General features: G+C 34.1%; 1 protein-coding gene across 8 annotated transcripts in view; it reads left to right on the top strand.

The window, feature by feature from the left end:
* The window catches only part of WDPCP (WD repeat containing planar cell polarity effector), a 151,258-nt gene extending 143,669 nt beyond the window's left edge, over window positions 1-7,589 (top strand). For 4 of the 8 annotated variants that reach the window (XM_087716805.1, XM_087716802.1, XM_087716803.1 and 1 more), the window contains 3 exons: window positions 2,798-2,877; window positions 5,872-5,900; window positions 7,056-7,589. In XM_087716805.1, coding sequence (XP_087572931.1) covers window positions 2,798-2,877; window positions 5,872-5,900; window positions 7,056-7,109 — 163 coding nt within the window. In that variant the 3' untranslated portion in view covers window positions 7,110-7,589. Of the gene's footprint in view, window positions 1-2,797; window positions 2,878-5,871; window positions 5,901-7,055 lie in introns of those variants that run through there. The other 4 variants (XM_087716804.1, XR_015696800.1, XM_087716806.1 and 1 more) reach the window with 4 other exon arrangements.
* Window positions 7,590-12,838: the final 5,249 nt, after the last annotated feature.

Here is a 12,838-nt window from a genome sequence, read left to right as displayed (position 1 = left end):
TTCTCTGCCGGATTGAGATCTGGCGAATTTCCCGGCCAGACGTCATTGCCCCAAAATTCGACATTGTTTTCCTTTAACATTGTTTTCCTTCTGTCAATGATCCTTTGTTCTTCCGAATCGAATTTTCCAGCCATTCTTAAAGCAAATTTAACATTTAATAGCTCATTCAATTCAGTTTTTTATGGGCTTTAAAATGAGGTGTCGCGGAAGTTGTAAACTGCTGTCGATCTTGCTGTGACCCCCTAGGAAAAGGTTATGCCCCACCCTGTACATCAACTTGTATCAGTTGGAAACTAACTCTTTTTGTGAACAAGTAACTTTTGTCACTAATCACATCTTTAAGAATGAAGGTTTTCAACATTCTTTTTAAAAAAGAGACTAAAAAATATCTGGCAAACAGTGAACGACCGTATTTTTTGGACTATAAGATGCACTGGTGTATTAGACACACCAGGATTTCGAAGAGGTAAGTAAGAAAGCCCCCATTTTTGCCTTGCCTCAGCCCTGCTGAAGCCTGCAGAGTGCTACTGGGGGCTAAGGGAAGGCAAAAAAGCCTCTATTTTTGTGAAAAACGGCTCATTTTTCACCTGTTTTTCACAAAAATGGGGGCATTTTTGCCTTGCTCCAGCTCTGCTGAAACCTGCAGAGGGCTGCTGGGGGCTGAGCAAAGGCAAAAGGCCTCAGTTTTTGCAAAAAAACCAGCCCGTTTTTCACAAAAATGGGTGCGGGGGCTTCAGGCGGCCAAAAATGGCTGTATTCAGTGTATAAGATGCACCAATATTTCCACGCTCTTTTAGGGGGGCAAAAGATGTGTCTTATACTCTGAAAAATACGGTAAATCATCTTCTACTGTAGTATTCCAAATGTAATAAATAAAAACAAACTATTACTCTGAAAAGTCTATAACTTGCATATGAATACCATCTGGGCCACCTTAAACGAAACCTATTTACTCATCATACACCCTTTGGATTGAAATTACAGCAAGATAATGGAAGTAGAAAGTGGAACAGAAACTCTCTTAATCTAATCCACAATGAAGTCCCTTGGTTTCTTTGCCTGAGCCAATAAAGAGATATCTGTCTCGCTATAGTTTAGCATGGCTCAGAGAGAATTATAAAATTCCTATAGATTCACAGTAGTTTGCATAAAGTTAACTCAGTTCAGTTAATTTTTGCTTCTAAAATGAAACAATAAATAATACATCCAAACCACTTACTGATGGATTTAACTTTATTGTCTTCTGATAAAGTGGTGACATGGTTCCATTCTGTGTTATCTTTTTACTTCCATAGTTGGCCCTTTCAAAATGATGATAAACTAATGAAAAAGGGGCAGTGAGGAAACTGATGATCTCAAGTATTCCAAGTTCTGTTCTTTTTCATCATGATCCTAAATGGACAATCACATAGAATAGTTTTTGATATGATTTAAATGATAGCTCTCTGTTCTTCACAATGAGAAGAGACAGGTTTTCAATTTTCATTTATTTTCTTTTTTTCTCTTTCTAACACATCTAGGCTGCATATACCTACAGAGGATTTACTATTTTCCTCAATGAAAAAATTAGAATAGACAAATTGTCCTGAAATACTGTTTTCCTTAATTCTGATTACCAATTACAATGTACTTGCTCAACCAGAAGACATAAAAATAATTTATTTATAAAAATAATAAATATCTTAGTGTTGGCAGTATGTATGTATAAAATATATATTTAAAAAATATACCCTCTAGGTGTGGAGGATTCTGTTCAGTCAGGTCATGCTTCAACAAATAGAATTAAAATCTTCCTGCTTTGAAGCCTTTGGAAACCAATTTAAATAATACTTTTGATATTATCCTATTCATATTCTATGGCAAGATAAAACACTTTTTCCATTCCTAGAAACTTCATACATAAGTAAAATGCCATATGGGATATCTTATGAAATTTAGGGATTTTGTTATGTTACTTTATTTGGGTCAGCCAAACCTAGATTTGATAAACTTTTATGAAGACAGATTTATTGAGTTGTCATTAAGATTGTCCCACAAGTTAATTTTACAGGAATACATAAGAAATGTTATGCTCTAATTCAGGGTGTCAAACTGACGGCCCATGGGTTGGATGCATCACACACAGGTTACATCACATGATGGCAACGTAACATCGCGAGTTTGACATAAGTGCTCTAAGTATTATTAGGCATACCATATGTGGCCTAAAAAAATCTGGATGACCACTAGATGGCAACAAAGGATATTATTTTTTATCTCTTTGCTGCCATCTAATAGTCTTCTAATTATTTGCAGTCCATATACAGAATGCTTTCAATTTTAGTTTTGGTTTTTCATTGGTGGGCGGGTGTATCTGTTTGTTTTTGGTTAGGGTTAGGGACATTTGATTTCTTTTTCTTATTGCTACAGTTCTTGCTATTTGTACCATTTTTATTATAAACATAGTTTATAAGTATTTTATATACATAATTATTACTAAACTAAAATATATCAGCATCTGCATAGCATAGTGATTAAGGAACCTGGTTAGAAAGTGGCAGACTGTGAAAGACTGTGAGTTTCAGTCCCACCACAAAGCTAGCTGGGTGTCCTTGGGCCAATCATTCTATCTCAGCCCAAAGTAGCCAGCAATGGCAAACCTTCCAAAATCTTGCCAAGAAACCTTTAAGGACTTGTCCACGCAGTCACCAGGAGTTTTAAAAAAGTGACTTGAAGGCAATAATAATTAAAACGCATCAGCACATTTAATCATGGGACCTTTGGATAATACTCCTTCTTGCTGTTCTATTTTTTCTAGTGAAGTAGACAAAAGGGAATGTGAATTTTTGACAGACTTTTGTACTAAACTGGAAATGGAGAAAACTGCATGTCAAACAGGTAAGGGTGCTATGACATATGTATAATGAAAAATGTGGTAGAAATTGGTGGCTTGAGTAGTAGAGTTTTCCAATCAGAAATTTCAAAAGTTGTGGGGAATCTACCTTCAAAACAGATTGAACCATTCTATTTGATGGGGCCATGAGGACCCAGATTGTTGGGGGCAATATGCTGGCCCTGAAAACTGCTTAGAGAGAGCTGTAAAGTACCATGAAGCAGTACAAAGTCTAAGAGCTATTGCAGTTGCTGTTTACTAATAAAGGAGGGCAATGCTTAAAAAACAGGCTGAATGATTGAAGTAAAATTTGAATTATAAAGTAATGAGGTTAACATGACCTCTTTCTCTGTGTAGAAAGAGCTCCAGAAATATCTGGAATATCTAACTCACAAAGAGATGTTAGACTAGAAACTGACAAGGACAAGTCTTTAGTCTATTGAGGAACCCCTTCATTTTTCCCACAGACTGTCCTGGATCAAATTAAAACCTGATTTGCAATGAGTGAAGGCTGTAAAAAAGAGGTGTGTGGGATGGGAGGAATATTTTTCAGTTAAATGGTAAAGGACTATATCTAGAGTTGACTGCCTTTCCCTCTAAAACCAGCCTATCCTCAACAAAAATTTGTTTATTTTTGATCCAATTCCATTATTTTAGATAGACATTTTAGTGTTTTTCTGCTTCAAACAAGTTAATTGGTTTATAGGGGGCAGGATCAAGTCTATTTCCTTTAGAAGGGATATAGAAATGGATAACAAAACAATTCCAGTTCAACAGAAAACATACTAAACTGTTAATGGTTGTAAATAAAGCAGTCATCACTGGAAGCCACCAATCCTTGTTCTTTTTTCTGGGGAGATAAATCCACTTCCAGGGAATTCTCCAAGTCATAACTGTATACTGTAATAAGATCCTTAAACTCTGATGTAGATACAGTAAAAGCAGCCAGCCAGGAAGATCATTTTGAGAGTAAGTCACAACTGGATTATTTAATTATTCTATTGTAAATTATTCTCACAAGATTCTATAGAATCTTGGCAGGTTAAATCAAAACCTCATTAAGAACTGTTAACTAGATGCCATATTCAAGATGGGCTCTTAAGCTTAGCAGCTGCAATTAAACTTCCCTATTTCTCTTTTACAGTTTGCCTTTTCTTTGATATTAGATTTTTTTATTCTAGAAAGAGTTGAAATGCACTAAAAGTGCTGTTACATTGGAAAGCATTTGCTACCAGGAGGAGAGACCCTTTTTTATGTTGATAAAGTCAGCATCAAACCAAGATTTAGGTCTGCTGTGAGGAAAGCTGGGACAAACTGAGAACAATCTTGATAAGGAAGAACAAGACTAAAATATTGATAGTGTATCTATTCCTGCTTGCCTGCTTCTGTTTTAAGCTTTTATAAATTAATTAATTTAAAATGTTGTTTTTATGGAAGTCTAATAATTTTTCATCCAGAAATATGCCACTTCTTTGATGAAGGGTCACATTCCTCAAAGTGGATAGCTCAGGACCAAAAAACACTTTGGGGACTCAAGTCTCTGTGGGGCCAATGTAGTTTATGGAACTCATGTGCCTCTGCTTCATTTATACTCGTCTGTGGAGCAGAGCTATCAGAAATATATTCCTCACTCCACGTTGTTTCTCTGAATCGGTGAACTACATTAAAAAACATTGTTTAAGTCATTCAAAAGCTCGGACTCTTATTTATCTTTTTTTGTCAAAAACTACAGATGGCTACAAGTCATGTGTAAATGTTCTCAAAACAGAAAACACAGATAGAAATTAATAGGAAGAAAAATGTAATCAATAGTGCAAAAGGAAATCATATTTTATATTGTAATCAATAGCATTTTTTAAAAGATAAAACAATCTATGGATATTATTGGGTATTCTAGATATTGGATTATTGGATATCAATGGACATACTGAAAACACTGAAGAAGAAGAAAGATGGTAGTAGGACTAAGTTGGTAATTGGGATGAGGTTATTCCAGAAAAAGTAGTCAAGGGTGTTACTTTCTAACAGTGAGCTCCATTGGACTCAGGATTGCTGCTGTGTGGACATACACAGGATTGTATTATAAAAATCACCTTGCATGCTGAAGATAATTAATTTCAAATAATTAAATGAGCTTATTTTGCTTAAAGCTTGTTTTGGCACAAAGGCAAGCTTTTAGGGTTCCACCCAGATTTCTATGCATACCAATAATAAACTGTAGTACACACCCGGCACATGGCAGAGAATATTATTCACCTGGTACTTGCTACTTCAACACCCAAGAAAAGAAAGATGTGAAAGAGATAAGTAGTGCTGTTCGTTCAGCCTTTGGGAAGAATATGAAATTTTGCATCTTGACTGTTGCCCTTTCTACTGACATAGAATTGTTACTTGAGTAATAAACTGAAAATGCTACACTGATGGGTCCTTGGTGCTCTCTGAGCTTGTTTGTATTCTTGCAGATGATTTGATATCCAAACTAGGTAACATAATCAGTGCATTGATGACACTACCTAGTTTGGGTAATGAAATGTCTGGAAGAAAGCAACCAAATTCAGAGAGGATCCCTCATTCAAAGACTCCTCATTTCAACCCTGAGCTACCAATATTCTCCTTTAGTAGATGCCACACTTTTCTGCAGATGAATGAGACAAGGTCATTAGATGTCCTGTTACCAGCACATTTATTAAAGCATGTTGCCTCTACTATCTGTATGGGGTTTTTTCACATAAGGGGGAAGGTGGTTCATGAGAGGGGGGGGTAGGCACATGTAGAAAGCATGAGGAGGGAACAGCAATGATGGGCTACTCCATGTATACCCACTATCTGCAGTAATATATAATCAGTAAAGGTATTGCTTATATCCATAGGTATATGTACACGCATATGTATAAAAAATATGCAACATTTGAAATTGAGAGTTATTTAAATTATAACCATTTTATATGATTTCCTAATAATTTACTCAGATATTTGTTTTTTTTTGGGGGGGGGGTTAGAACTTTTTCAGGAAGTGCATGAGGAAGAGGTAAGTACTTTTTTCATTTTCTAATATAACATAACAAATCTCTGTCCCCAAAGGGCTTTTTTTATTATTTCCAGCCAGCTATTGAAAGCCTTATGAAAGTTAAAATATAGTAGATTTCAATGTTTAAGTCAATATGTTCAAAACAATAGTTCATATGTTGCCTAAGAGTCTCAATTTAAGGATAGTGAAACTATATTTGAGAATCATGTTGGAAATATAGGAGAAAATATTAATTGGCTTCTATTTTGTTGTTATGGCACTTGGAATAACTTTGTTATAGAGAAAAATATGGAAAAACATTTTAATGTGCAAGTCTTGGGTTTGTTAGTAAAGGTCAGCTTATTTGTTCAAAAGTCTACTTTGTGTTTTTTATTTGCATTACTTTAATATAAAGGCTAGGCTGGCACCAATTAGAGGATATAGGCATAAAATATTAGCTACCTGTTGAAATGCAGATGTTATACAACTTTATATTAAAAAGTCTCTTTGTTAGAACAAATATACAATCAGATATAGTTGCCAGTCTTTTTTCAAGACTGATTTATTCTGACATGTCAAGATTTTTTTAAAAAATCTTAAAAGTTTTATTTGAACTTGCTAGCATACAAATAAGCCTGATGCAGCTGTAGTTTGCACATTTCTGCTGCCAAAATGTGTAACCTGTTACTGAAATGATGAGAACATATGCTAAATATTGCATTATGGCAAGTTTCTTTTTGTTTCAAGTTTCACACCTACAGTAGTTTATTTCCATCAGGAAGCTGGAAACATTTGTAGATTGTTACAAACAGAAATTCACCATTATAAAGAAATATGTTCTTTAGTGCAGGATTCATATTTTAGGCCTGTTATTATATATTACTTACTAAGACCATAATTGCAAAGGTTCACTTTTTTCCCTCTCAAAAATATATATTTGACATTTGTCTTGAAACTTGTAGTTTTTTTAAACTGAATTATAAATAGTTCTCTCATTTAAAAGCAAATTCAGGAAAGCAATCTATCTTTTGCTAGCTTTATGTATATCAGAATGGTGACCCCTCTTGCTTTTGTTTCTTGATTTGATGTTTTTAATGTAATCCTTTCTTTAGCAAAAAAAATGAATTTATATTATATGATTCATATACTATTATTGTTTTCCCCTTTCTCTTTCAGCAGGAAATTGGAGGAAAGAGTTCTATCAAAGTAGTGCATTTTGGTCTGGTATAAACCAGAAATATTGATGCATAGTAAGAAAATTAAGGTCTTACAGATCACTTGCTGTGAAAAACAAGAAGCTTTCAACTAACAGATTCTGAAATCATGTTCAAATAATTCACTAGTAAATATTAACTGCTTGCATAAATGGTTAAATCAAGGTGAATTAAATGTGCTTGGCTCTGGCTGAATCTTACTATTTTTAGATCAGTCTTATAATTCATTTACCTACAGCAAGGGGCCTTATATTTACTGTATTATTTGTATGTTCCTAGAGCAACATATGTGATGACTAATCACCATCAACATATATTTAGAATATCATAATAATTTTTTGCCCTGAGTGTATTTTATATTAACTGAAGTATTACCAATACTTGTTGATACTATAAAGACATAATAAACTATTTTAATAATGTACTTTGAAGATTGATAAATAGATCTGACTAGATTTTACTTGTATTATTAAACATAATTCTATACATTTCTTTACATTTTTGTATTTTTATTTGAGGGAGTAATAGATTTTGACTAAAGCGTATTACCTAATGACAGTTACCTTGTAATGTAAAAACTACAAGGTTTACTTTGATTCTTAACATAACTACAATGTAGGTGAAAATAAAACAAAGATATGGTAGAATACATGTATGCACACAAAGATAAGCTGCAACTTTATTATAAAAAGAGCAATATATATTGCTGGTAGTCCAGGCTGAAAAGGTGGTGAGTCTACTGCTGGTTATACTAGAAGACTTATATTATCTTAATGGTGTCTGAATAATTTTAAACTGCCCAACTGAATTATTGTTCCATTAATTACTTTTTAATGAGACTTCCCCATCAGTGTCTAAGTCCTTAACCAACAATTACAAAAAGAATTCTAAGTGCAATGGAACTATATTACCAATAAGATTATGAACACATATAACTTAATGAAATCCTTATCCATTGACAATATCAGACAATCATTATGTGTCATTGGGAGTCCACCCAGAATTATTGGGATTTGGCAATCAAATACATGTGTCAATTAATAAAACCATGAGCGGGTTCAAGGTATACTTTATACTAAGCTGAAAAGTGAATTTCTTCTTAAATGGTTTGGAATATGCCAACAATATTTTCCTACCATCAACACCAAACTTTCTCGGAAGCCAAGAAAGTTAAGAATTGGCAAGAAGTCGGAGTAGCACAGGATACTCCCAGTGATTAAGAAATCTAAGTTTTTCAACATGTTCTGTTTCTCTTTACATTATATGAATTTTCAGATAAGGCTATTCAAAAGACATTCCAACAATTTTGTAAAAATAACATATACACTCAAGGTATACACACAAGATACTTCATGACAGATCAGCTTTAATGGTTGCTCTAATGTTCTGAGAAAATTTTTCCCATAATAATTATTATATTGTCTTTAATTCTTCAGAAATTCAGATTTTTAATCTTTTGCTTTTCAGGCACGACTGAGAAGAAAAACGTACTTTACTTTGGCATAACTACATTTCTCTTTGCATATTTAAGAATGTTTTTTCTGCATCACAATATACCATATTTTTCAAAGTATAAGACGCACCAGAATATAAGATGCACCAAGATTTTGAAGAGACAAATTTTTTAAAAAAGTTTTTGCACTTTGCAGACCTCCCCAAAACAGCCCGTTTTTCAGGAACCCCCCCCCCTTTTTTAAAAAGGGCATGAATAGCCTTTAGGAGGCTTGTGGAGTGCTCTGGGGGGTGCCCATTTTTCACAAAAACGGGTCTGTTTCTTATCAAAAAAAGGGCATGCATAGCCTTTAGGAGGCTTATAGAGTGCTCCTGGGGGATGGAGGGGCAAAATTGAGCGAAAAATGACCCATTTTTCACTCATTTCTGCCCTCCCCATCTCCTAGCAGCACTCTGGAAGCCTCCTAAAGGCTATGCACAGCCATTGTGGTGAAGGGGCGGGGTTTCGGGATGCAAAAAATGTTGTATTTAGTGTATAAGATGCACCCAGATTTTCAGCCTCTTTTTTGAGGGAAAAGGGTGCGTCTTATACTCCAAAAATATGGTAATCTTTCTTTTGCAGTCTGAAGAGTTAGTTATCTTGATCTTGAAATCAGAATTATTGGAAGTTAAAATGTCTCTGCAAAATGAAAAGAAGGAAACGTTTTAATTTTTTTTCTTTTAATAGATGCTTTGTCTGATCTGCCTTTTAAATATAGCGTCCCTAGAATTTTAAAAAAATTAAATATATAATTTATATAATATGAATAATGATTTAATGGGAAAAAAGAAGAAATAAAGCATATTTATCAGTAAAGGTCAGATAAATGCATTAAATACATGCTAAAAATCCATGTATCCTTAGTAGCCCAGTAAAATACATAAAATTCTGAGTACTAACGGATAAAGATAGGTACATGGAAAAAATAAAATATGAATGAATCAATAATAATGATAGTAATAAATGGATTAATCATATACTGTTATATGATTTTGTATTAAATGCCTTTTTCTCAATTTAAGAAGAGCATATGGCTCATAACATTATGTGTGAATGCACCTTTTTGAGATTGATCAACTCCAACAAAAGATCCAGGGGGTCTTTCACTTATTCACCCTAAGGATGCTGACATATGTTACTTAGCCTCAGAGCTATTTTGCTGAATTGCAGCCATATTTCTGTCAGTTCGTGTGATGGTCTGTATGAGAGATTAATCTGACACTAGACAGTGATCCTTAATCCTTCAGTATATCATAATCTATTTACTTTGCATGCTAAAAGGGTTCTGATTTCAAAACACACAGGAAGTAATGCTGGAAATATACAGAAGATCAGGAGTGTCATTTCCTAAAATCTCAGTTTTCAATTTAAAAAAAAAACCCTTTACGGATTTCTTGTAGTTCTGTGCTTTCAAAGCATTGAATGGGGATTTAGCTAGAAATGGAACATGGGCTTTTTCTCCTCTTTTTATACAGCCCTACAATTGTGTGTACTCCATCCCTCTGCATATGCACATGCTTATTGGATGTGAAACATTAAAAGAAATTCCCCTGTATTGCAGAAGATATCATCTCTTGGCTATTTTATTTATGTAGAAATGTGTATGTACCAGACCTTTTTTCCAAAACTGGATAATATGTCAAAATTTAAATTGTTTGTTTATTAATTTTTTTATCCGCCCATCTCCACTACAAGGTGACTCTGGGAGGCTTACAGATATGCAAATAAAAAATAGATAAAAGATTAAAAACGTAAAAGAGTTAAAGTATTATCAAGAATTATATTAAAACTAAACTAAGAGAGTTTAGTATTTTTTTAAATCTCATCATGCAATTAATAATAAACTGTGCAACCAATTAAAAATACAGCAAATCTGCCTATAATATGACTGAAATAACTAAAAAGAATGTAATATCAGCACCAGGGGAAGGATATTTTAATGGATGCATTACACACAGACAAAAACCCTTGCTTCTTGATAAGCAATATACATTTTCCTAATGGAACTCTAAAGGTTGGATTAGTTATATCAAGATTTTAACGAATAGGCAGTATTTGAGTCTCAAACCATGTAAAATGAACAGCAGTATTTTGAATTCAGAAACAAGAAATTATTACAGAAATTCTGGACAACTGGAATCCAATCACCTAATTCTGCAATAATTGAAATTTATAAATAATGCTCAGGAGAAACCTTATAACTGGGGTGTCAAATTCAAGGTCTGTGGGGTTCTTAGATCTGGCTCATGGAGCCACTCTAGAAACAGCAAAGGACTTTCCCACAGTGCCTCTGCCAGCAAAAACGGAGCTCAGGAGTGCCACAGGCAGCCCTCACAAGTTCCATTTTCGCTGGCAGAAGGTTGCAGGAGGCCATCACAGGCAAAAGTGGAACTTAGGAGCGTTTTCGCTGGTAGAGCATTCGGGCCACCACAGGTGCCTCTGACACAAGTGATGTTGAGCTGGCCATGTCCATCCTGGCCCCCCGAGGTCAAACATAATCCTGATGCAGCCCTCAATAAAATAGAGTTTGACATCCCCACCTTATAACAATCCAGTCTGGCCAATATGGATCTCTATCATGATATTCCAGCTCAACCCAATTTACAGAAGCCTAAATTCAATTTCTTTGTATCCGTAGCCTGTCCATTACATCCTACAGTACGTACAAAATGTTAATTTTGGCCGTGCTATTTGTTTTGTTTAGTACTAAAGGAAGATGTGTTCTTATAAGCCTGTACCATTTATTCACACTGGCAGGAGCATCCTAAGATCACAGACAGATTTTTTTTTAGTTTTGCTACGAATTATTTTTAACTTTTAAGCTCCGTTTTTAAAAAAATAGGATGTGATATAATAATATGCTCCACTAAGAAAGGGTTTATCTTTTCCAAAGTAGCCTTGCTTTGTCTTAATTATTCCAATGTAGTTCACATAGTCAATACAGTTAAGAAGATGGATGGAAAGTTATTTTAATGTATAGCAAGATAAATTTCTGGTGAGGCATCTGAAAATGTATTTCATCTCCAGTGGAAGCCATTAATCATTTCCTCTCACTGATACATCTGCAGAGGCTTTACTGGTCATTTAAGATGGATCATCAAATGAATGACCTTACGTAGAAAGAAAGAAATTTAGCCAAACTGGTCCATAAAATGTGATATATATTTAAGAATGCAAAAAGTCTCAAGTTCTTGCTAGATTGCCTTCCTTTCTATGCATTTTCCCCATATAGATGACAATCAAATAATGTCAAACATGTTCTTAAATTAAATCCTTAATTCTTAAACTAAATCATCCTTCTTCTGCCTTAAAGTAGCATGTCGGTTACCCAAAAGATGCAAGGAAGAAAAAACAAAATATTTGCTTCAGTGGCGTTTTTACTATAAGATGAAAGGGTGTGTTAGTATATAAACTGTATATGTGATAATAATCAGTATGAGATGCATATATCTAACTGGATTTTAGATCAAAGTAACTTTGATAAGGTTGGAATTTATATTAGTTTAATTTTGGTATTCTAAACCACTTGATTTTGCTCACAGAACGCTTGAGAGAAGCCTCAGAACATATTTGTAAAAGACCAGCATTCAGTAACAAATATTGCAGTTATTCAGAAACCAGGTTTTTGCCAGAATTATTATTTTGTTTTTTTAAAGTTTTTTTTATTTTTTTTATTTTCATACAAATAACCACATGTATACCATTACATAACCAACACTATTTTGTATTATTCAATATTGTATCAATTCATCTTACCATCAACCCCCAAAGACTATCATTAGCTCTTCTGCTCTTCATACACCATATTTATACTCTATCCCTCGCTTTCTTGCCTCTTCTCCCTCTCTCCTTCCCCTTACCTCCTTTCTTTCCTCTGTCATCCTTCTCTACTTCCTCTTCCTCTCTCCTCCTCTTTCCACTCCTTTCTCTCCTCCTCTTCCCCCCCCCATCTCTCCTAACCCTCTCTTCCTCCTCTTATCTTTCTTTTCTCTTCCCCACTCTTCATCTCATTTGAATGGTGTATTTTAGCATCTGAGCAGGCTCCGTTTAATGTTGATGGTGTTAGTAATTTCAATTCAATAAATATCTTTCATATTAATAATTTTAACATGCACCCTCCATTTTTTTTTAAAAAAAGTATACATATATAGCAATCATATTTTTTTAAAAAAACCCAAAGCTTACTTTTTGGACAAAATGTGGGCTTGGTTACAATTTCTAGCTATTCTCATCATAATATATACATCATTATG

The sequence above is a fragment of the Thamnophis sirtalis genome, unplaced genomic scaffold (genome assembly GCF_051295495.1).
Source record: "Thamnophis sirtalis isolate CommonGarterSnake01/CBP01778 unplaced genomic scaffold, rThaSir2_p1.2 scaffold_5, whole genome shotgun sequence".
Classification (NCBI taxonomy): Eukaryota; Metazoa; Chordata; class Lepidosauria; order Squamata; family Natricidae; genus Thamnophis; species Thamnophis sirtalis.
The sequence above is the reverse complement of the archived record's forward strand: the minus strand, read 5'-3'. Positions and strand labels throughout refer to the sequence as shown.